General features: G+C 40.4%; 1 protein-coding gene across 3 annotated transcripts in view; it reads left to right on the top strand.

Annotated features, from left to right (window-relative positions):
• Positions 1-26,435, top strand: part of LOC125464520 (rab effector Noc2-like) — a 201,205-nt gene that overhangs the window by 131,807 nt on the left and 42,963 nt on the right. For all 3 annotated transcript variants that reach the window (XM_048556971.2, XM_048556973.2, XM_048556970.2), the window contains exon 8: positions 25,990-26,118. In XM_048556971.2, coding sequence (XP_048412928.1) covers positions 25,990-26,118 — 129 coding nt within the window. The remainder of the gene's footprint in view (positions 1-25,989; positions 26,119-26,435) is intronic.

Genomic DNA, 26,435 nt, shown 5'->3' with positions numbered 1-26,435 from the left:
TAGTCGATACAGGACTGAAGGTGTTGCATTGAAATACACGCAGTATACAAAACAAGGTAAGTGAGCTTGTAGTGCAGAATAAGATCGGCAGGTATGATATTGTGGGTATTACAGAGATGTGGTTGCAAGGGGGCTCAAGGATGGGGGGAAAAGAATTCAAACATTACGTCCTATTGAAAAGGCAGGCAAATGGGCAGAGGGGGCAGGGTTGCCTTGGTAGGAAGAAATGAAACTAAATTGATAGCAAGAAGTGATATAGAGTCAGAAGGCATAGAATTTGTGTGGGTAGAGTTGAGCAACTACAAAAGACAGAAGACCCTGATGGGAGTTGTGTGCAAGCCTCCTAGCTGTAGTCTGGATGTGGAGAAGAAAATAAATCACAAGATAGAAAACACATTTAAGAAAATCAGTATTACAGTAATCAGAAGGAACTTCAAAATGCAGGTGGCCCGGGAAAATCGGTCACAGACCTCAAGAAAAGAAATTTGTGGAACGCCCATGAGGTGGTTTTTCAGAGCAGCTCGTGTAGACCCCACGAGAGAACAGGCAATTCTGGATTTGGTGATGTTTAATGAGGCAGATTTGGTTAGGGAGCTTTAGATGAAGGAACCCCTGGGGACAATGACCATAAATATAATATGATCAAATTCACACTGCAGTTTGGGAGGGAAAATATTGAATCCAATTTCATGATATTACAATTGAATAAACTTAACTGCAAAGGCATGAGGGCGGAACTGGCCAGAGACGATTTGAAGCGGAGCCTAACAGGGAAGACAGTGCCACCGCAGTGGAAGGGGTTTCTGGTGGTAATTTGGGAGGCATGGCAGAAATTCATCTCAAGGAAGAAGAAATATACTAAGGGGAGGATGAGACAACCATGGCTGACAAGAGAAGTCAGGGAGAGCATAAAAATAAAAGAAAAATCGTACCATGTAGTGAAGATTATTGGGAAATCTTTAAAATCCAGCAGAGGATAAACAAAATATGCAATAAGAAGGAAGAAAATGAAATATGAGACTAGACTAATTAGTAATATAAGAGAAGATTGCAAGAGTTTGTTTTAAGATATCTACAAGGTAAGGGAGAGGCAAAAGTAGACGTTCGACTGCTGGAAAATGAGACTGATGAAGTAGCAGGGGAGAACAAAGAAATGGTGGTGGGACCGAATACGTACTTTGCATCAGTTTTCACCGTGGAAGACACCAGCAGCATACCAGAATCTGAAGAAAGTCAGAAAACAGAGCTGGGTGTAGTCGCCATCACTAAGGAGAAGGTGCTGGAGAAGCTGAAAGGTCTGAAGGTGGATAAATCACCGAGAACAGATGTACCACACCCAGACTTCTGAAGGAGATAGCTGAGGAGATTGTAGAGACATTGGTGATTATCTTCCAGGAATCACAAGTCAGGGAGGGTTCGAATGGGCTGGAAAATGACTAATGTAATACAGGAGGCAGGAAACGATAGCTTGGATAGCCTGACCTTGGTCATTGATAAAATTTCAGAGTCCTTTATTAAGGATGAAGTTGTATATGTGAATAGTTGTGGTCCCAACTTGGATCCTTTTGAGAACTCCTCTAGCCACTGGCTGCCATCCAGAAAAAGACCCCTTTATCCCTACTCTCTGCTATCTGCTAGTCAGTCAGTCCTCTATCCATGTCTGTACCTTTTACACTACTGGCTCTTATTATTTAGCACCCTCCTGCACAGTGCCTTGTCAAAGACCTTCTGGGAATCCAACTGCAATTGCAAGTACTGGCTTTCCTTTGTCTAACTTTTGTTGAGTTTGTGGAGTACTTGGAACTGCATGGGTAAAATAGAGCTGAGCTAGCATGGCTTTTTCAAGGGAGGGTCATACCTGACACATCTGTCAAAATTCTCTGAGGAGGTAATGAGCAAGTTAGGCGGAGGAGAGTTGGTGGACATAATTATATTAGACATGTTATGGCAGAGAAGACTTGATTGGCTGAATGGCCTAATTCTGCTCCTATATCTTCTGGTCTTATGGGTGAGAACAGTTTTGGATTCTCATGCTTGCAGTTGAGGTTTTGGAAACATAGGAAGTGTTGTCTTGGGTGAGGTGCGACACATTTGCTAGCACTAGTAGAACTGTCACTTAGACGAAACTTGTGTGTCAGATTTTGTTTGAAGTGAAATTTTGCTATGAAACTCCTTGAGGTATTTTGCTGTATTAAAGACATTAAAAAAATGAAATTGCTGTAGTAGAAGTTGGATAAGTGAGAAGAGGATTGTGAAAAGAAAGACAGCGAGAACTTTTCTTGGAATTGTTTATGCTTAAGTGCTATCCCTTTGAGCTTCCGATAGCTTAATATAGTTTTCACCTTATGCAATGAACTGGTGGCCTCTGTTTGAAATAATGACAAACAGGATTTCTTTATGCAGTAGATGCTTAAATGGAGCATATTAAGGGGTGATTTTCTCGTGGAATTTGTGGACTAATTTGCATGCAGGGGACAAAAGTGCCTTTGAAAGGAACACAAATTCTGAAAGCCTCAAAAGGCATCTCAAGCTAGCAGAACCAAGGTTAATGGATTCAAGGATTAAGAATAAATTGACAAAATTAATGGAGTGGAAATCCCACGTGCAGGTTTGAGGTCATACTTTGCAGTTCTGGCTGTTCCAGTCCTGTATTTGACAATGGAGCAGTTATTCTGATAGCAGATGACCCAGTCCTACATCTGACTTGAATGAGAATGGAGATCAGAACTTAGAGCACTTTTTACATAGCATCTATGATTTAGATATTGGAATGAAACTCTAGCCTGCTTCAAGTGGTTGGACCTGCAAGATCCATTAGAACTCTTGCCACGTATAAGTGTCCAGAGATATGGGGAGCTGCCTGTCTTTGATTCTGATCTGACTATGGAAAAAATAAAAGCGTGCATATTAGAGGCAGGAGAATTAGCCCGAAACTGAGCAGTTTGTTTTTAGTGTACGATAGGAACCATTCTGAGTAAGATGTTGAGTTAATTGTAAGATAATTGAAATATAATTTTAATTGCTTTCTACATATATTACCAGATTTTCTGGAAACAGGAGGTCCAAAGCATTGAACTTAATTTGCCGGTGCACCTGTGAGACCCAAGGGAAACCTTGACCTGTCAAATTGCCCTGAGAATTCAGACATCCAATGGATTGATTTTGTGCGGCCAGGGACACTCCAATTACAATGTCAATTGTGCTGATCTCCATGACGGAGTTTTAGGCTAGATGTTTGTTACTTAGGTATGTGGCCGAGAATCATCATATTGTTTCATCTCTGTTGTAATTCAGTGATGGATAGCATAACTCAACCTACCATCTCCTACTCCCACTCCCTATATTTCCCACACTTTCTGCGACCCAGACTAGAGGGTCTGGCTGAAAAATTACAGAAAACTAAATGTGCAGTGATCTCGGATAACAAAGTGTAGAGCTGGATGAACATCCCCCACTGCATGCCAAAACCAGCCCAGTTCGTCCCTGCCTCCCTTAGCTGTTCTTCCTCTCACCTATCCCCTCCTCCCACCTCAAGACGCACCTCCATTTCCTACCTACTAACGTCATCCTGCCCCCTTGACCTGGTCCATCCTCCCCGGACTGACCTATCCCCTCCCTACCTCCCCACTAACACTCACCTCTACAGGCTCCATCCCCGCTCCTTTAATTTGTCTGTCTACTCTCCACCTATCTTCTCCTCTATCCATCTTCGATCCGCCTCCCCCTGTCCCTACTTATTTCAGAACCCTCTCCCCCTCCCCCTTTTCTGATGAAGGGTCTAGGCCCGAAACGTCAGCTTTTGTGTTCCTAAGATGCTGCTTGGCCTGCTGTGTTCATCCAGCTCCACACTTCGTTTCTTCGAATTCTACAGCATCTGCAGTTCCCATTATCTCTGGTGCAGTTATCTCTACAGCAATAATGCGTGAAGAATTGCCATCGGTGAGAAGATCTGGCCTGTTGTATTTTAAATATTTTTCAGCATTTAATATATTATTGCCTTAGGGGGATGGAAATTCACCTGTTCTGCACATTATGTAAATTAATACATGCAACAAACAACACAAAATGAGAATATCACACTGAATAATTTGGTTAATGACTTTGAGGATAAGTTCCAGTGTTAGATGTAGGATTTAATGAAGATAATAGAAGTTGATATTATGTTTACATGCTGTGTTATTGATTGGTTAGTGTTGCAATCTAAGCATAAGGAAAAATGCTGTAAAATTGAAAAGTTATTTTTAATCAATGGACTCATCCTTCTGAGTAGTTGATAAATTGAGTCAAGTTAATAACTACAATAGAGTGAGCCCTTTTCGTTAAAATAATTTTATCAGATCTAGACCATTTACGTACTGTAGCAATGCAGTGGAAATATGAGAAATTTGATGCCTTGTAATCTTTTAAAGTTATTATATTGCTCTTTGATTGCAACTATGAAGTTAATTTAAACAATATAGACATCAGAATAGTGCATATTCTGGATTTAGGAGACCTGATAGATCAATCTTATAAGTTGTTTAATACATGAGATGCAGAAATTTGTTTGGAGGCACTTTCTGTTAGTAGAAGTTTCTGATATAAAGCTCAAATGCAGCAACTGGTGGTAAGAATTACTCTGGTCTCCGAAAGAAGTAATGCTGTAAATATGTTAGTGAATGCCATATCAACAAAGATTGAATGGTGGAGCAGACTTGATGGGCTGAATGGCCGTTTTCTGCTCCTGTGTCTTATGGTCTTATTGGAAAGTGTCCTCCATTTTAACTTTCTTGTGAAGTGATAAAACTTTCTACAAACTGGAGAAAGTCACCTATATGTCTAACTTGTTACATGTGACTAGAGAAATTCTTCTCTGATAATCTACAGTAAATGTATTTGTTGGATCACAGAACTTGTAGGACAGATAGAGGTAATTTAAATTTACTGGTGCTAACAATTCAAGCAATAGTACAAGTTCTAATTCTGATTCATTGCTTTTTCTCAATATCCTTCAGCCTATTATAATAAACCAGAAAATGCTTGAAATATGCAGGAGGTAAGGTGGTGTCTGTGGAGAGTGAAACCAAACTAATGTTTTAGGTTGATTGCTTTCATCTGAGGTGCAGATAGTTAGAAATGTAAATGAAATGTCTCTAATAGGATTGGAAACAGGGATTAAATCATTTCATCTCTATCACTGAAAAGTCCTCTTGTCCGTTTCCCACATGTCCCCAGTTAATGCTCACTTAAGGGTCTTATTGCATTGGTGCAATGTTGGGTGCCTGGAACTCTGGCCCTGTAAGTGTATTTAGCTGGATTCTGCAATCTGGCACATTCGGCAGTTGACTTCAAGACCCTGCATCAAAAGGGTTGGGGCTGGGTTAGGTTTGGTGACTGTTGAGAACCATCCTGTGTCCTTGATGGTGACAACCTCCCTCTGGGTCTTGATGTTGCTGAACAATGAATACCTCAGAGGACAGAATATCTCTGGACTGTGAGAATTCACCTCTGATATTTTGATCCTGAGGAATTTTTGCTAGTTCCCAGTTAATTGCCTGATTTACAGTTAATTCAGTGGGTCTTCTCAGTTGAAGGTATTGCTGTCCTCGGTTCTCTAGCCAACACATAAGATTCCTTTGGTTTTCATTAAATGTGATTATTGCCTCCATTTCTTTCTCTGTTTGTTCCACCTGACATAATGAGTATTTCTAGCATTTTCTGCTTTCGTTTGAGAAACTGCAATATTTTGTCTTTGTATCAGTCCTTTATTTCTTCCATGTTACTAATGCCTGTTTCTTTTTAAAATATAGCCTCTACTTTAATAACCAACTTGTATCAAGGCATTTCATGTTCTATTAATTCTCTCTAATTGAAAGTAGCTTTCAACTTCCTACTTTATCCTTCTGATTACGATCCTTAGGTTATTTCATCACACCAAGCACCAGAAAGATGGGGACAGTTTTCATCTCACCCACTCATTATACTCTCCACTGAGATGAGTGGAATGTGAGATTAGCCGGGGTGTCAATGCAATGTTTCAACTCTTCAGAAGGGTTTACCACCCAGCTGGTTAAGTATTTCACTGTTTAATTTTAAAATATTTTTGTTAGAACCATGCTGTGTATTCTTTGTTTCAATGAAATTAAAATTGCTGATTTTAGACATCTTTTTGGATAACTATGACTTCTCATTCCTGTTATACTTAGACTGAGCTGTAAACCAGTTCTATTAGCCTACATATAACAAAGTGAACATAATAGTACAGATTTCTTCACCTGTATTGCTCAAATCTAACAATATTTTCCCACCTCCAGCTGTACAGTGTTTTTTCTGCTTCCATTTAGATATGCCAGCTAAGGCCAATTTGATGATCCCAATTTATCCTGGTGACATCTATATGGCTTGTTTAGCCATTTCAGAAACCAATTAAGAGCCAATCCCATTGCAGTGCCGTCTTCAGCGTATCCTTTTTATATTTCACACTTTAATGATATCACTTCCTTTCACAAGTTTTTAAAATCAAAAATTGATTTTTAGCATTTGTGGAGCTCTGCCTAATGTGCCTAATTTACAAGGCAAATTTTTCATGCTTCTCATTTTTTTTGTTGTGCCGTCAAACTTGACAATATTAGCAAACTGTGGCATAATTTCTTCTAGCCTTGCGTCCAATTCTTTAGCTTAAATGGAAGTCAACAGGATTTCTAATTTTGAATAATGGAGCATGGCAGAACCTTGTAGTTCACCAGAATCTTGCATTTAGCTTTCTGCCTCTGGCCATCTCTGTAATCATGTTTCTTAATATCTGCAACCCATTTTTCAAGTGAGCCATTGTCAAAATGCCTTCTGAAAATACATACAAATGATGTTTACTATGTTTTAATTGTCTGTATCCTGAATTCTAAAATGTTATTTGTGAAGAACTCTTTTTACCCACATAGATGAGAATGCTGTGTGCAATTGCTTTATAATAATTCCTCAAAATATATAATACAAGAGATGATAACAAAGTGTGAAGCTGGATGAACACAGCAGGCCAAGCAGCATCTCAGGAGCACAAAAGCTGATGTTTCGGGCCTAGACCCTTCATCAGAGAGGGGGATGGGGAGACGGTTCTGGAATAAACCGGGAGAGGGGGAGGCGGACCGAAGATGGAGAGAAAAGAAGATAGGTGGAGAGGAGAGTTATAGGTAGGGAGGGGATAGGTCAGTCCAGGGAAGACGGACAGGTCAAGGAGGTGGGGTGAGGTTAGTAGGTAGGCGATGGAAGTGTGGCTAGAGGTGGGAGAAAGGGATGGGTGAGAGGAAGAACAGGTTAGGGAGGCGGAGACAGGCTGGGCTGGTTTTGGGATGCAGTGGGGGGAGGGGACGAGCTGGGCTGGTTTTGTGATGCAGCGGGGAGAGGGGACGAACTGGCATGGTTTTGGGATGCGGTGGGGGAAGGGGAGATTTTGAAGCTTGTGAAGTCCACATTGATACCATTGGGCTGCAGGGTTCCCAAGCGGAATATGAGTTGCTTTTCCTGCAACCTTTGGGTGGCATCATTGTGGCACTGCAGGAGGCCCATGATGGACATGTCATCTGAGGAATCGGAGGGGGAGTTAAAATGGTTCGCGACTGGGAGGTGCATTTGTTTATTGCGAACCGAGCTGAGGTGTTCGCAAAGCAGTCCCCAAGCCTCTGCTTGGTTTCCCCAATGTAGAGGAAGCCACAGCAGGTACAATGGATACAGTTTACCACACTGAAGGGTCTAGGCCCGAAACATCAGCTTTTGTGCTCCTGAGATGCTGCTTGGCCTGCTGTGTTCATCCAGCTTCACACTTTGTTATCGAGGGAACTGCAGATGCTGGAGAATCCATTATCTCTAATACAAGAGATGATATGTTCAGAAAATGATCTCATAACTATCAATGAAATAACCAAATTATTTTATTTTGGTAGTGGTTAAGTGTCAGGTAACCAGTAGAACTCTCTTTTTGCTGTTCTCAGAGTACGAGCAGATATCACAAGCGTACATTTTCGTGTTTAACATATCATCCAACACGTAGCACCACTGCTTTCACAGTTATATATCAACGGCCGTGTAACTTTTGTAACATTACTATGGCTTTAAGAAGTATATTTTGTCCCTTTTTTTTTAAAATGAAGACTTGGTTGAGACCGAGATACTGAGCAGTCTGCTCAAAGCCAATAAAAGTAAGCAGCTTGTGAGGCCTTGATTTTTTTAAGTTAGAATGATAGAAGCAGTCTGAATGGATGGAGTCAAGTTCCCCTGGAACCAGGATTTTTAGTTTTAGCTTTCTACGGTTGATGGAATCTTGAAGCTGGATGTGGAAACTCTTATTCGTCTCTGTTACAGCTAAAAGTTGGGGTTCTTTTCCTGCTGCTACTGAATTTGCCGTTGTCCAAAGGTGTGTTTATGGGATGTTACTATTATTGGAACAGCTAATTATTAGTAGTAATTGTTTGTATTGTAACTGTAGTGTAAAAAGAAAGTATGATTTGTTTAGAGTTGAATAGTTTGTCCAATTGCATTGCACCTGGAATGCTTACCTTTGAAATAAGAAAAATTTAAGGTCTAGGCTATCTCATTATAATTTGTAAGGGTTCGATCTGGTCCATAACACTTTTCTCATTTCCTCAGTAGCATTTTAGCCCGTGCTGTTTGACTCAGGTGTGAGTGCCCCCAACTGCTCCGAGGATAGTCTCAAAAGGAATGACATAAACTTAGAATGCTTCTGGTGAGACCCTTGTTTTAAGGTTAAAGTCATGACACTTGTTAAAGGAATGAACATTGTTCATTTTAGCAATCTATGTATTTAAGCAATTTTGAGAGTCTAGGTCAGTTGCTGCTTGAACACTAGATGGAGAACAGATCTTTAGGTTGAGTCAGCAGCCTGCCTTGGACCTTCGTCTCTCTTTCTAAGTTTCTATTTAGAAAGAAATCGACACTGTACTTGCAGTAAAGGTCAAAATTTGACTCAGTGCATTGAGGAGATTAGTTTTTGACACTCTCCTCTGGGAAATTGTAGTTCTCCCTTAATACATCTGGATTTTACCAAAGCTTTTTCCGGTGGGGTTTGTTTCAAAATTTTGAATTTGAAAATCAGATTGGCAAATACTCTTTGGCTTACCTCAATAAGGGATGAGAGTAAAAAGGGAATGTAGTAAATCATACAAAACCTCACTGTATTGGACTTAAGAGGGGTAAAGCAATCCTAATTCAAATTCACCACCCTCCCACTTTGTCAGTGATATTCTCACAACTCATCCAGCATCTAGTTCAAGGCCGAGGAATAAAGGGTGATAGATGCAGATGCAAGAAAGGGGACCTACAGATGTTAATTTAAGTCTGAAATGAAATCCTTGTGCCACCCAGCATCAAGCCTACACTCTGGTTTATGAAGATGAGGCAATGCTGCACTAGAAATTAGTCATAGTGTTATTCTCCATCAACCCCATAGGTTAGATCTGTGTCATTGTAATAGTAGGGTGAAATTTAGGTGATTGCTTTAAACAGGCACTTTATTCAGTCAGATTATTGTCCAAACAGCAGAACTAAACATCTGTTCTCATATCATTTGATTGTGTTTGTTACAATGATCTGTTTGCATTTACATGGATTTTGTTGCATGGTGCATTGTATTGTCACGTATAGCTTTTTTTTTCTGTAATTTTCTTTTCTTGTGATATCTGTGTCTGAAGTACCTAGATGAATGCATACAGTGTGTTTTGTTTTTCTTTAACCTAATTTAGATGGTTTCAGCCTGTCTGTCTGAGGGTAATGCACACAGACTCCTTTGTTTCAATGTATTCATTTGTGTCTGTGTGTATCTGTATGTTCCATTCATTTTTTGTTCTTGTGCATCACCTTTGTTTTTCTGTCCAGTGTGATAGTTGGCTCACTTTGGAAGTGTGGTTACCTTTGGGAAATTCCTGACATGTAAATCCCAGCAAGTGTTGCAGCTTGCCAAACGCTTGTCCTGGTAATCAAGCAGCTTCTTCATAATATTATCCCTGCATGCCCCACGGCCACCATTTCCTCAACCTTTTCATTCACGCAACACAGCAACATGACAAATCACTATCCTCACCACATCATCGTGCCTGCTTTCAAGTTAACTCGGACACCACATCAGCACTTTAATATTTTCCTTTTGGAGTTCAAAAGACCCTTGACTTGCATTTCCAAAGACTAGGGATCCTTCTGGGATCTGCACCGGTGTGATGGAGGGCCATAGTCAGCCCAACTGTACTGCCACATTCAAGCAGTTTGTCCTCTTCAAGTCGTGAGCTTGTCCCTGGTCCCTCAGGCAATTCATTTTAACAGAGCCCAGGAATCCATGCACTTACAGACTTGGGGTTGGTGGCCCCTGGTCAGTCCCTGGGGCATTGTCAGTAACGGTCATGGAGCTTATTGGGGCTGACCATCGAATACTAGGAAAGCTGGTAACTCAAGTCTGGGATGGGCTTCATTGGCCTGTGTTGCTGAGGGAATGGTGATAATGATAAACAGCTATTGTAGATCGTAGGGTGAAACATAGTGAATTTGAAGGGATTGGGAACTTTGGAAGCAGGGTTTCAAACACATCTGAGTAACTGTGGCTTCTACATGGAGAGTGTACAGGGTGATCTAAGGCTATGGAAATTTCCAGTCCTGGGTTCTAGTCTTTGGAAATGCGATATCGTTGCTTTCATACATATATGGGATAGGGAGGCTCAAGCCAGGCAGCTCAGCATTCTTGAGTATAGCAGCTACAGATGAGCTGGGGGTTGGTGCACTATTATTCAAGAAGTCAATTACTGCAGCAAGGAGGGATAATAGTTTAGGATTTTTCTCAGATTAGTAGAACTGAAGAACTAAGAGAGGCAGTCATTTTGCTGGGACGTGCATAGACCTCCAAACACATTGCAAAAGTCAATTGCTTAAATTTCTAAATTCTGAAATTACAAGTCCCTTTAGCTTTCAATATAAAAACCAAGAGGACAGTTTTCCTTGATTTGCTATTTGTGACACACTTTTTGTTTTCTGTACGAGGGTTTACAATAACCCACAAATACAGACAAGAGAAAATATTTTCCCAGTTGAAAGAATGAGCAATGCATATTTGTGGATGAAGTATAAGGGAGATCTTTTACTTCCACTTATGAAGTAGCTTCAGTTTTTGTTTTTGCTTGTTTAGATATGAGTATTTTCATTGTACCACTATTGGAGCTCACAGGATACAACATCTTATCCTCAGTGAGTTATACCTCGCGCAATATCTAAGAGCAAGACAACGTTTATTAAGCAAATACTATAATAATATTTGGAATGTTCTATTACGTTGCATATAAAATTTGTTTTTTATTCACTCTTGGGCCATAAACGGTGCTGGCTGGTCCGCATTTATTGCCCGCCCCTAGCTGCCATTGACAAGGGAGCTGTCTTCTTCAACTGTTGCAGACTCTGTGCTGTAGGTAGAACCACAATGTCAGGGAAGGGAGGGAATTTCAGGATTTCATGATGGTGAGCAGCTTAAAGTGAACTTACAGGTGGTAGTGTTCCCATGTATCTGCTACCTTGACCTTCTGGATGGAAGTGATTGTGGGTTTGGAAGGCACTGTTTAAGGATATTTGGTGATTTTCTGCTGTGCATCTTGTAAATAGTGAATGCTGCTATTACTGAACTTCAGTGGTAGAGGGAGTGGATGCTTGTCGATGTAGTACTAATCAAGCAAACTGCTTTGTCCTGGATTTGCCAAGTTAAGGACTGTCACTGTCACCTCAACTGTAGAATTCAGTTCTTTTGTCCATATTTGTACCAAGCTTGCAATAAGGTCAGGAGCTGAGTGTCTTTGACAGTGAAGGTGGGTCATATTAGGGTGTCACTGAACAGGTTCTTGCTTAGCAGGTATTGCATATCGTTGACACCTTCCATCACTTTACTGATGATCAGATGTAGACTGTTGGGTGGCAAATGGCCATGTTGGATTTGGCCTGCTTTGTGTGCAGGATATATCTGTGCAATTTTTCACATTATCTGGTAGAGGCCAGTTTTGTAACAGTACTGGAAGAGCATGGCTAGGCCATTGGCAAGATCTAGAGCACAAGTATTCAGTTCTATTGCTGGAATCTTGTCCGGCCCATAGCCTTTGCAATAGCCAGTACTTTCAATTTTTTATCGACCATCATATGGACTGAATCAAATTGGTTGAAGACTGGCCGTTATGATGCTGGGGACTTCTGAAGAAGTTGGATCATCCACTTGGCACTTCTGTCTGAAGATTGCTGTGAATGTTTCAACCTTATCTTTTGCAGTGATATTGCTATGCTGTTCCCTCACTGAGTTTGCAGAGATTTGTGAACCTGCCTCCTCTAAACCTAAATCTAATTGTCCACCATAATACATGACTGAATCTGGCAGGACTGCGGAACTTAGATCTGATCGGTTGGTTGTCGGCTCACTTGGCTCTGTCTTTTACTTGCCATTCATGCTGTTTACCACACGAGTGGCTTCACCAGGTTGATACCTCATTTTGGTTATGTCTGGCCCTGCTCCTGGCATGGCCCCCTGCACTCTACATTGAACCGTGGATGATCCCCTGCCTTGCTGGTAATGGTTGACCGAGGGATATGTCGGGCCATAAAGTTGCAGATTTTGTTGCAGTATAATTCTGCTGCTGTTGATGGCTCACAGCGCCTCATAGATGTCCAGTCTTCAGTCACTAGATCTGTTTGAAGTCTATCACTTTACACCGTCCAATTTAAAGATGTATCTTGTACTCCTGGAATGCAGCATATTTCAACTGCTAGCGTGTTAATTGGCACTGTAGTCTAGTTGAGCTAATTTGTGTTGGGCATTAATCTAATCTAATATTAAGAACCCTGTGCACAAATCTGTATCCATCAAGTCCAAAACCCGACTGTTAATTTGTGTTAAATTTCCAAATGCTTTATTATGATTTAAGTAATGATTGTCAAACTATAAATCCCTCACATCAATGTTAAATGTTTACTTGCCTTATGGATACAGAGAATAACCAGCCCTTTGGGTTTATTTCCTGAACTAATTTTGTTTGTTCAAATAAATGAAAATTTATTCATTTTCTTATTGTTTCTGGCTTGTCCAGATCAATCAGAAAAGTCCAGGGTGGAATTTTTTGTATTGTGATGTAACAGTCGTAATGGTGACTGTGTTGACAAAGTAGGGTGAGAATAGAAAAATCTGATTTTGATCCAGTTTCCTGATCTTTTCTTCTATCCTGAAATAAAGTTTTCGGAATCTTGCCATTGATTGAGTTTGACTTATTGTTGTCTCATGTACTGAGATACAGTGATAAGTGTTGTTTTGTGCGTTATACAGGCAGATGATATCATACAAAGTGCATCAGAGTACCAGAACAGAGTGCAGAATACAGTGTTACAACCGCAGAGAGAGAGATCAACATTGACATTTGAGAGGTTTGTTCAGAAGTCTGATAACAGCTGGGAAGAAGCTATTCTTGAATCTATTCATATGTAGATTTAAACTTTTATATATTTTGCCCAATGGAAGAAGGTGGAAGAGAGTATAATTGGGATAGGACGGTTATGTTAGTTGCATTCCTGAGGTAGTGGGAAATATAGATGACATCAATGGATGGAAGGTAGGTTTGCATAATGAGCTGGGCTATGTTCATGACTGTTTATAGTTAGCGTGTTTTGAGAAGATTTGTAGCTCAGGTTGAGGTTCTGGATGTGAGATTGCTCGCTGAGCTGGAAGGTTCATTTTCAGACGTTTCGTCACCATTCTAGGTAACATCAGTGAGCCTCCGACGAAGTGCTGGTGTTATGTCCCGCTTTCTATTTATCTGGTTAAGTTTCCTTGGGTTGGTGATGTCATTTCCTGCATCGGTGATGCCATTTCCTTTTCTTTTTCTCAGGGGATGGTAGATTGGCTCCAAATCAATGTGTTTGTTGATGGAGTTCCGGTTGGAATGCTACGCTTCTAGGAATTCTCGTGCGCGTCTCTGTTTGGCTTGTCCTAGGATGGATGTGTTGTCCCAATCAAAGTGGTGTCCTTCCTCATCTGTATGTAGGATACGAGTGATAGTGGGTCATGTCGTTTTGTGGTTAGTTGATGTTCATGTATCCTGGTGGCTAGCTTTCTGCCAGTTTGTCCAATGTAGTGTTTGTCACAGTTCTTGCAAGGTATTTTGTAGATGACATTTGTTTTATTGTCTGTATAGGGTCTTTTAAGTTCATTAGCTGTTGTTTTAGTGTGTTGGTGGGTTTGTGGGCTACCCTGATGCCAAGAGGTCTGAGTAGTCTGGCAGTCATTTCGGAAATGTCTTTGATGTAGGGGAGAGTGGTTATGGTTTCTGAGCCCGTTTTGTCTGTTTGTTTGGGTTTATTGCTGAGGAATCGGCAGACTGTGTTCATAGGGTACCCATTCTTTTTGAATACGCTGTATAGGTGATTTTCCTCTGTGCTGCAGTGTGTGGTGGCTCGTTGGAATAATGTTCTAATGCAGCTTCGTTTGTGGGTGTTGGGATGGTTGCTCCTGTAGTTCAGTATTTGGTCCGTATGTGTTGTTTTCCTGTAGACACTGGTTTGAAGTTCCCCATTGGCTGTTCGCTCTACTGTGACATCCCCTACATCAAAGACATTTCCGAAATGACTGCCAGACTACTCGGACCTCTTGGCATCAGGGTAGCCCACAAACCCGCCAACACACTAAAACAGCAGCTAATGAACTTAAAAGACCCTATACAGACAACAAGTAAAACAAACGTCATCTACAAAATACCTTGCAAGAACTGTGACAAACACTACATTGGACAAACAGGCAGAAAGCTAGCCACCAGGATACATGAACATCAACTAGCCACAAAACGCCATGACCCACTATCACTCGTATCCTACATACAGATAAGGAAGGACACCACTTTGATTGGGACAACACATCCATCCTAGCACAAGCCAAACAGAGACACGCACGAGAATTCCTAGGGGCATGGCATTCCAACCGGAACTCCAACAACAAACACATTGGTTTGGAGCCAATCTACCATCCCCTGAGAAAAAGAACAGGAAATGATATCACCAACCCAAGGAAACCTAACCAGATAAATAGAAAGCGGGACATAGCACCAGCGCTTCACTGGAGGCTCACTGATGATGTTACCTAGAATGGTGACGAAACGTCTGAAAATGAACCTTCCAGCTCAGCGAGCAAACTCACATCCAGAACTGTTTATAGTTTCTTGTGGTGATTATTTTGTTTCCATGCATTTGCATTTCTTCAAAGCCCCAGTTCACCTATTATACATGTCCCTCTTCCGATACTGCTCTGCTCCACTGAGAAACTTGATGACGTAAAATACCAACAGGTAAAAACAATGTGGGTAGCTGGCCGCGGCAGATCAGTGCTTTGTTCTGATCCCCATGCAATCAGCTCTTCTGGAAATGTCTGCATGTCCAAGAACACAATCTCCTCAGCCCTTCATCCAAGTGACTCAACACCAGCACACAATCAACACATCCTCATGCCTGCTCTTGGACCAAATTACATACCACTACAGGCCTTTAACACTGGACATTCGAGCTCACTGACACCTATGACTAACTGGCTCCTGCTAGGTAAAGTTGTGAGCAGGGGCATCACATACCTTGCACATCTACACAGGATACTTTTGTGCTGACATGGACAGATATTTTAATGTCTCTTAGCTTGCTTTCTCAATGTACATTGACAATCATGCTTACTTGGAGGCTGTCTGCTTCTGTCTGCACAACATTGGTTCCTTCGCATACTAGGTCTTGAGCACCCAGTTGTGATCTGCCAGTCTCTGCAATTTAAGCTTCCTTTTTAGCTTAGGAGGAGAGGAAGGCAACTGACGGCGGACAGCACTGAACAGTCAATCTATCAGTTGGATAGGGGTGGACATTTTGTTATGTGACACTGTGCTATGGCAATGTCAGTGCTGCAGCATATGCTACTAGGAAATGGCAGCGTGTGAACAAAAGTGTCCTTAGTAGGATGAAGGGAGACTACAGTCAGTCAAAGGGTTCATCTTATTCCAATCCAGTCTTTCCTGCAGTAGGCAAAGTGGGGGATTGACTATGATGGAAGTGAATGCAAGAGCACTTAGTGGTCTTGTGAGTACTAAGTGAGGCATCTTCTGTAAATGAGTAGGAAGTGCAGGAAACGTTAATACTTTGGGATCTTAAGGTGGGTGGACGTGATGCAAGCTGCACAAAACGTGTAGTTGCCGAACTTTGGTGAAGTGCTTGTGCAGTGGCAGAGTTTGAATGAGTACTGACCCTTGAGTATAATTGAGTAGACTGACAATGGTGGCACTTTAACTTTACAGAGCATAGAAGAACATTGACATTTCTGGAGCACTGCTGAGTGTGTCTGTTGACAAGGCAAATAACACTGACTCATACAGAAATTTCCATCCTGTCTGGCTGGGTTTCTGCGTGTGATCTCCTTTGGTGGTCAGCAGGGAAAAGAACTGACCTCCTCTCCAACATCTTGCCTACCACCACCTCCAGATCCCCATCTGGGAAGCAAGGAGAACATTTGCCCTTTCTCTGAACATCATCCGGATCCAGCGCTGCAGTTTGTCAAATAGTTCTTGGCCTGTAGTATAAGTAGTGGTGTACAGCTGGGCTTTAAATATGGTGCCAGAGGCGTGTAAGCCAGAAGGTCTCACCAGTAGTGAGAACATCTGCTTCGCTCATTGCTGAATCCCAAAAAAGCCCACACAGCATCTCAGTAGCATAAATAATATAAGGAAAAACAGATGATTATTTGAGAAAATTCACCCTGGGTCGTAGGGGACTCTCCATCTGCAAATGGGAAAATGCAGCACCCAGTCTCTGAACCACAGTTGAGTAATTTCTTGGTTTTATTCTGGTTAGGTTTTGTATGATTCTCTTTAATTTGTCACTATTTAAATAATTATATTTAATATTCAGGTTTAGATTAAGTTAAATTTCAAAAGTATAGCCATTTAAACAATGCTAGTGACTATTTTAGGAAGTAACCACATCTGATTATTGCAGCTGAATTGTTTTAATTATTATTATTTTAACATTTATGAATAACTGTCAAGGAATCTTTGCCGAAATTATTTCATGTTTCAAGTTCTGTTGAATGATTAAAGTCAAATTCACATCTACCAGGAGCAGTTAATTTTTTAAAAAATTCTGACTAGGTTAGGAATTTTTTCAAAAAACTACATCTATAAGCTGGTAGAAAAAGTAATAATGAGAAACCAATGGAAGTAGATAGTTGTTGGTGCTGAAAACCAATACTTTCAAACAATGATACATTACTCTCATTTCTAATACAGTGTAATAAAAATTTACTCACCCAAGGATGTGAAGGCCTTTTCCTCCTTGACTAATCCAAATTGAAAATTAGATCTCAAAAGAAATTCATTTTTTACAGCCTGCAGTCTTAGTTGTGCATAAATGAGATTAAAAAAAATTTGTAGAATTGTTCAGATGTTGATGTGGAAAATTGGATGGAAGACTACCATTTATTGAGCAGCCTATTGAAAAGTCTCACTATCCCAAGTAATTACCGTGCGTTATGAAAATGATGGAAGCATTCCTTACCTGCCACATATTCTTTTGGGACAATTGGCGAATGGGATAAGCATCCAGACCAGTTAGGGGAGTAAAATCTGAAAAATTGCCTGCTATCTCCTTTAGGCAATCATTGCTTGTCAAGAATCCTACAGTAACTCCCTAAGATAAGCATGCTAATTAAGATTGTAAACATCTTTGTAAATTGGTTCAGTGAGGTACAGAGGTGAGGTTCTGCAAGTGAACTGCCCCTTCAGCCAGTGGTTAGCACTGTTGCCTCACAATGCCAGGAACTCTGGTTCAATTCCAGCCTCAGGTGACTTTGTGGAGTTTGCACGTTCTCCCCATGTCTGCATGGGTTTCCTTTGGATGCTCTGGTTTTCTCCCACAGGCCAAATATGTGTAGGTTATGTTGTTTGGCCATTCTAACTTGCCCTGTGGTGTCCAGGGTTGTACAGGCTAGGTAGATTAGCAACAGTAAATTCAGTTATGGGAATAGTGTGTGGTGGGTATGGGATGCCTTTTGGAGGGTTGATGCAGATTTGATGGATTGAAGGCCTCTATCTGCACAGTAGAGATTCTACAAAAGACCCTTGGCCCTCTGTGAGAAAGATATTCTCCACATCTCTGACATGGACAATCCCTTATTTTCAACGTTTCTAGGTTCTCCTTTTGAGGAAACAACTTCTCTGCTTCTATCTTGCCGATTCTCTTCTGAATCTAACGTTTTACTCAAGTTACCTCTTAACTTTCTAAACAGCAAATACTAGTGTCTCAAAACTGTGCAACAATTTCAGGTATAAGTTTAGCAAACCTCCCCTGAATATTCCAAATGCATTTGTATACTTCCTAATTACAACCATGGAAGATTAGGGTAATATATTATAATGGTAGCAACGTGATACACCTTCACACATCCCCGATGGGGAATATTTTCTTTGCCAGTGGTCTGGCACTATAGAGAGTCTGGTGGGGTGGCATGGTAGCTCAGTGGTTAGCACTGCTGCCTCATAGCACCAGGGACCCAGGTTCGATTCCAACCTTGGGCGACTGTGTGGAGTTTGCACATTCTCCCCGTGTCTGCGTGGGTTTCCTCCTGGTGCTTCTGTTTCCTCCCACAGTCCAAAGATGTGCATGCTAGGTGGATTGGCCGTGTGAAATTGCCCGTAGTGTTAAGGGATGTTTGGATGGGGTGGGTCTGGGTGGGATGCTTTGAGGTTTGGTGTGGACTTGTTGGGCCAAAGGGCCTGTTTCCACACTTTAGGGATTTTATGAAGCAGAGTGATGTTAAGTGAGTGATTAAGCAGAAAAGAAAGCACATGAGAAGGATGGCACTCAGATTTTGCCTCTGCTTTCATGTTGATTCACTTCTTCTATGTTCTTGCAAAATACTCTAAAGAGTTGTTACTTTGAGAATTGATCTGAATGTCCACTATTCTCTGAAAACAGTGAAGATATCTTGCAATGCCTGCCAAAGTACTTCTTTGAAGGTTATGTTAGATTTTATAAATCCAGAACTGTAAGTTCTGTACCTCAGATAACTGGATGCTCAAAGTTTATTCAAGTTAGAAAGTTAAATTTTTGAACGCTATGGGAACCAAGAAATATGAGATGGGAAGGCACAATTGAGCGAGATGCCATGATTTTTTTGAATGAGCAAGTTTGATGGACGAATAACCAGCTGCATCTCTTGCTTCTGTTTCTAATGCTGTGCTTAGATTGCAGGACCGTACTTGCTTGACAGTCTGCGTTTTGCTCTTTTGTCATTTCTTTTAGCCTGTTAGAAAGGCTGAAATACCATCAATATGTTAAAGACATAACCTTAGTCAGTGTTCAGTTTATTAGCTGAGTTTTTTTATTTCTTTAAATCATTCATTTTCAATATATGAGATCATCAGCCCTGCCTCACCACAAGCTATCATTTCAAATTCAAAGGTGACAGTGGCTTCAATAAAACTCATACATTTTTTATCTTGGCAAAGAGTAGAATTGATTTTGAAATTGAATTTCCAATGGTAAAAGTCATTTAGAGTTTGTCTGCAGTGTTTGTCCTTGCTGTTTGAAACATTTTTTTCAGATGCTTTTGCCCGCTGGGGTAAAAGAGAGTGCCACTTGTTCAAACTTTCTAGAGCACCTGCAAAATGTCACAGTATATTAGTTTTATAAATCCTGGCCACTTGAACACTAGAAGGATCAGAATGGAGGGAATGCATAACCTTTCCTGTATTCTGCTGTCAAACATATTCAACTGATTTAAAAAGTCAAGACTGCCTGACTAATAGATTTACTTGGATCATAACAAAATGTCTAAAATAGTATTATTTATTAGTTCTAGAGAAATACTCAAATTTCACATGAACTCTTAGGAAATTCTGCACTCATTGAATGAAGATCTGTTTTGGCAGTGGAGGAGATATTTGGAAGGAGGCTGTCTTTTTTTAATGTGAGTTGACGTTTATATATTGCTAAAGCAGTTTTGTAACTTCTAGTGTGACTTTTTGCTTGAGTTGGTAACTCTGAAGTAGCAATGCAAGCTAGTTCTGAGAGCACTGAATTGAAAGATGAGTCTTTATTTCCGTTCTCCTCTTTGTGAGCAAGTTGGTGTGAAGCAGCCAGACAGAGGTTTAAAACCATGGGAATAGGAATGCACTTGTACTCCATGCAAACTGAAATGAATGCCAACTTAATTTCAGGGTGGCTGGTTGGTAGGTGTTCAGGATAATTGCAAATTGCAGAAATTTTATGATTGTATATATTATGAAGGGCAGAATAAAAGGTGCAACTCGCTGGAAAACCACTTAATACAAGATAAAACAACTCGTTGGTTTATGTTACGTCTCATCTCACCAGAGAGATTTTCAGTCTTTTTTTCTAGCAAAATGACACATGAATCAGAATCTAGTACAGAGTGGAGTGGAGAGAACTGCAAAGATAGAATATCAGAGGTATTTAAATAGGCTGTATTAGATTTAATGAACAAATTCGCTTTATTATTTTGTCTGATTTTTAACTTTTCTAATTCCATTGTATCTACATTACATCTGTTAGGATGTCTTAAACAAAAGATAAGATATTGAGGAGGAGGTACATTTATTGTACATCACTTTGTTAATTTACCTGATAGAGAAATTTTTTGGCATATCTATGCCAATTAAAACCCCATCGCAAATTGTAATTATTTTTGACATAACTCTTATGATTGGTGAAGAATGCTTGAATGACAAAATCAGCAAGATTAACTTCCAAATGGATTCTTTATTGCTCTTCAAATGTTCTCTTATGTACTCCAATCTTCCTGACCATCCCTTCAGGTCATCCAAAAATTGTTCTTTTATGATTCTGGCGTTTTGAAGCTTTTTTAAAATGGTAAACAAAACTGAGCTGTATCACAAACAGAAAAAGAACCTCAGTAGGTGCTTTGTTTTATTTGAGCTATATTACAAGTTCTAAAGTTTTAAACGGGTGGCAGTGAATACTCACAATCCCAATTACATTCAGGCAAAAAGTGCTTTCTTCAGAAACATCCATATTGGGCAAGTCTCTGCAAAATGTGGGCAAATAACGAAGACCTTCCAAGATAGGTACCGTTTATTTTTTAATTTATGTCATTGGTAAATGAGAAAGAATATTATTAACTTCAGTGTGAATTCAGAATTGTGAGTTGGAATGTTATCCAGCAGGAAGGCACAAATCAGTTTTTCCTCTAAGATCCCTGCATCATCTGAATTATGAAGGTTAATGAATTCATGTCTAAATGGCATAGTGGTCATGACATTTGTGTACCTCCTGTGCAAAATCTAATGATAAGTCTGAAAAAGCACACAATGCAAAATGCACTGAAGCATTTTATTAAAGTCCATCATGTGAAAGCTCAAATCAGTTGATGTGTACTGCAGGGTTGTGTCTATGAATAAAAATTCAAAGTCTGTGTTGCATGTACCAATAAATTGTAAGGAACTGCAATTATCTACCTTCCAAAATTCACACATCAGAGGTTCTAGGAGCTTCAATAGTGTATCACCAAAGATCAGTATTTGCACAAAATCTGTTCACTACTTCAGTACTGAAAAGCTAAATAGTAATACATTTTAAAGTCTTTGTTAATAAACAATTTATGCAGCAGTTGCACGCACCACTGAACAGAATCTGGTGCTTGGGAATTAAACACAATTGAGGGCTCTTGTGGCACAGTGGTAATGTCCTAATGTCTGAGTCATGTGATCTGGGTTCAAGTCCCACCTGCTCCAGAGATGTGTCGTAAGACTTCTGACCAGGTTGGTTAAAATAGATAGATAAAATGTAGTTAAACACCACTTGAAAGGGACTGTTGTTGTGTGAAGATGTAGTGGCCCTACATCTGGGCTCGGAGTCTCATCTGTGCCAGAGGTGTGCCATAACGCATCTGAACAGGTTGGTTAAAGTATCTCAAGCACAAGTAGCATCAAACGTGGAGCACGTAATCTAAATACAATTTATAAATACAATTTAAAAATGCAATATATGTATGTAAAGACAATCAAAAGTTATGAATGAACTGCATTGCAAAGTTTTCTAAATGAGGTCAACACGTTTTGGGTATGTGAATGCATCATTAATCCCACCGCTACTGTGGAATGCTGCAATTTGAAAACCCCTTGCAGCATTTGCCTACATTGAAAGAGTCTCTGATAATGACTGCAAGACAGGAGAGGAGTGGGTCATGTTGGGAACACTGTGACTAGAGATTGGGATTTTCTGCAGGTGTTGCTAAGTTTGGTTACAGTCTGTTTGTAGTTAGGTAGAAGGCCAGTGGGAAGTATTGTGGAGTCAAGTTTGTAAGGATCCAGTTGTGAGGATGTAAGCCTACTGGGGTAGGAAATGAAGAGTCATACAGCATAGAAACAGACTCTTTAGTCCTACTCTTTCATATTGACCAGACATCCCAATCGGACCTAGTCCAATTTGCTAGCATTTGACACATATACCTCTAGACCCTTCCTATCCATTTAGCCATCCAGATGATTTTTAAATTCTGAGAATTAGCTTTATTGTCCCATGAATTCATGACATTGTACCAGTCTTCATCACTTCCTCTGGCAGCGCAATCCATTAACGCGCACCACCCTCTGTGATAAAGTTACACCTCAGGTCCTTTTTTAAATCTTTCACCTTGAACCTATGCCGTCTACTTTTGGACTTCCCTACCCTGGTGAAAAGACCCTGGCTTATTCATTGTATTGAGGCCCTCATGATTTTATAAACCTTTTGTAAGGTCACCCTTCAATCTGCAACGTGCCAGGGAAAACAGCCCCATTCAGCGTATTCAGCCTCTCTGTACAGTTCAACCCCTCCAATCCTGAAAACATTTTCTGAAGTCTTTCAAATTTCACCAACATCCTTCCAATAGTAGGAAGACTAGAATTGCGTGCAGTGTTCCAAATGTGACCTAACCAATAGCCTATACACCTGCAACGTGACTTCCAAACTCCTATATTCAAAGCATTGACCAATAACGGCAAGCATACCAAACACCACCTTCATTATACTCTCTACCTGTGACTCCACTTTCAAGGAACTATAAACCCGAGCTCCAAGATGTGTTTGTTCAGCGAACTCCCCAGGACCTTACCATTAAGTATTACAAGCCCTGCCCTGCTTTGCCTTTCCAAAATGCAGCACCTCATATTTATCTGAATTAAACTCCATGTGCCATTCCTTGGCTCATCGGCCTATCTCACCTAGGTCCTGTTTTACTTTGAGGTAACTTTCGCTATCCACTACACCTCAAATTTTGGTATCATCTGCAAACTTACTAACCATACCTCCCATGTTACATCTAAATCATTTACATAAATGACATCCAGCACCGATACGAGTTTCCATGAGCTATTTTCAGCTCACTTGTCATCAGCATTATGGTGGACAAGTTGCAGTTGTAGGAGGAAGACCTGCATGAAGAGAGTAAAGCTTTTTTTTTGTGCGGGTTGGCCCACAAAGAGGGACAAGAAGACAGTGTGTTGATTATAAATACCTATTTTATTATCTCATATAATATTCCTATGGATTCAAAATAATTTTTCAATATGTGTAACATCAGTATTTATTTAATAAGCTTTGTTTTGAACTTATGCAGAAAGATATTTATTTTGTTTACTTATTGCATTTTAGATATCAAACAAAATAAGCAATGTGCCACAGGACATAATAAGCCATTGATTTGGTTCCACGAGTATATCAGGCTTGATTACACCCAGCGACAATCTAATACAAGGCAATGGTTTAAATCATATGGGAATAAAAGTCTTAAATAGTTTTCTCCTATAGCATAGGCTTTCTGGAGTTACAGCTCCAAAGGGTTATCACAGCTATATAAAACTCAGAATATATTAAGCATCTTCAGTTGATGAGAACTTGTAGTAAAATGCCACCAAGTTTATAAAACAAATGTTTTTGGGGATTGCCAATAAAAAACTCAGTCAGGATACTCTTAGCAAAAAATTATATTGTGTAAATTTTGTATGATTTTTGTTAACAGTTTTACTCTGTTATGAGTTAGTCATACAGTATAGAAACAGACCGTTCAGCCCAACCAGTGCATGCTGACTATAATCCCAAATTAATTTAGCATACCTGGTTCTGGATGTGAGTTTGCTCGCTGAGCTGGAAGGTTAGTTTTCAGACGTTTCGTCACCATTCTAGGTAACATCATCAGTGAGCCTCCAAAGCGCTGGTGTTATGTCCCGCTTTCTATTTAGCATACCTGCTGTTCGAAATCAATGTAGCTAAAAAGAACATGGCAGTTTGTCTCTGATCACTATTGCCTTAGGAAATTTTACTCTTGGAAACTTCTAAAAGTACATAACGGTGTTGAATAATAAAAAATCAGTTTATTTCACATATCCAGTTTGCGACGTGGGATGTCCTTGATTTGAAATTTGATTATGGCGAAGCAGTGGTCTAATGGTATTGCCGCTGGATTAGTATCCTAGTATCCCAGTGACCCAGGTAAGGGCCCGGGAACAAAAGCAGGAAGTGCTTGAGAAACTCAGTATGTTAGGCTGGATCTGTAGAGCAAGAAACAGTCAACGTTTTGTGTCCAGTGATCTTTTGTCAGAATTGAAATCTGCTGGGACATGGTAGTGTTTATGCTGAGCAGGAGGGAATAGGAGGGGTTGGCATGGGAGGGAGTGAAATGAATAATTGGAGATGGTGTCAAGAGTGCGAGGAAAGAACGAGAGGCAAACGCTGATGATAAGCCAAGAGAAAGAGAAATGCTGAGTAGTGTGAATGGTTAAAAATGGATTGGCTGTGCTGGTGGCAATCCATATAAAACAGAACGTAGATGTGTCAGGGTACATAATGAACATGGAATATGGTGCTCACATTCTGACATTGTTAAAACTCAGTGTTGAGTTTGAAGGCCGCAAAGTACCCAGGCAAAAGATAAGATGTTGTTCCTCCAGTCTGTGTTGAGGTTTGCTGGAGCACTATGGGAGGCCTGAGATGGAAACATTGGCATGGGAACTGAACTGGACTCACTAATTAACACTGAGATGCAGTAGGAATACTGCATCAAGGAACTCCTATTCTGACTTCCCAAAGACTGTTTACATTCTCTCAGGCACAAGTCAGGACGAGCGCAGCTGGAACAGTATTCCAGAAACTTGACATCATCCAGGACAAAGTGGTCTACTTGATTGGCACCACCTCCACAAACATCCACTCTCTCTCCACCAATGCACTGTATCAGCAATGTGCATCATCTGTGCATAGTTAAGTGCAGCTTTCATGTCAAGCACAGTCACTCCTTAAAACTTTGCAAACCTACAACAGCTACCAACAATGAGGACAGCAGATGAGTGGGAGCACTCCACAAGCTCACTTTCGAGCCACATACCATTCCGACTTGGAAATATTTCACCATTCTCTCAATGCCACTGGATCAGAATCCCAGTGCTCCCTACCTACAGAATTATGGGTCTACCTACAGCATATGCGACGTTTCAAGAAGGCAACTCACCACTCGCTCCTTAAGGGACAACTAGGGATGGGCAGTAAATGCTGGCTGGGCCAGCAACACACCAGCGATTCCCTTGAGTGAATAAGCAAAATTCCATGTGCAGAACACATTTATGTAACCCTGTGATTACCATCATATTGTATTGAAATAATTGGATTAAACGTTGTACAAGATACCTAACCAATAATACTGAGACTTGTTCAATGTTCCCACAAAACTGTAATAATGTGTGTGCATGACTGTGCAAAAAATGGAGATACTGTGCACTAAAAATAAGTTGCCTTTTCTATTAAATTAAGTTTTAATTTAAACGTACTCATGGTCTCTTCCTGTAGCCCTTGCTGTAATGTGATTCCTGGGCTCTTCTGTTGAGTGGCTGATGTGTTAGTTTGTTGCTGTGAAAATATGTCATGCATATTTTTTAAAGCGATCAATCTTCTATTCCAATTTAGTTTTCTCCAGTGACAGTGAAAGTGAATCAGAATGCAGTAACTGCAGTCAAGATGACAATGTTTCAGCCAACAGCTCGAAGAACCACAATACAGAAAAAGGAAGAGAGGAATCTGGTAGGAAAATGAAAGGTACAGCAGTCTCCTTCTCTGAATTTGCTTTATTTTTAATCATTAGAGAAAAGTACTTTGGTGTGAAACCTTCCCTTGCTGAAATATGGCTTGCTACATTTCCAGTTGAGAGGATAAATAACTCCCTGGATGACCAAGATAAGCAAGAGAGCCAATGCCAGGTGTATTTCCCATTGTGATTGTTTCCATAATACATATTGGTAGAAAGAGGGGAGGCGATGGCCCAATAGTTTTATCGCTAGACTGTTAATTCCGAGACCCAGGTCATGTTCTGGGGATCTGGGTTTTAATCCTCCCATGGCACGTGGTGGATTAAT

Source organism: Stegostoma tigrinum, chromosome 27 (assembly GCF_030684315.1).
Source record: "Stegostoma tigrinum isolate sSteTig4 chromosome 27, sSteTig4.hap1, whole genome shotgun sequence".
NCBI lineage: Eukaryota > Metazoa > Chordata > Chondrichthyes > Orectolobiformes > Stegostomatidae > Stegostoma > Stegostoma tigrinum.
This window is presented reverse-complemented; position numbering and strand designations above follow the sequence as displayed.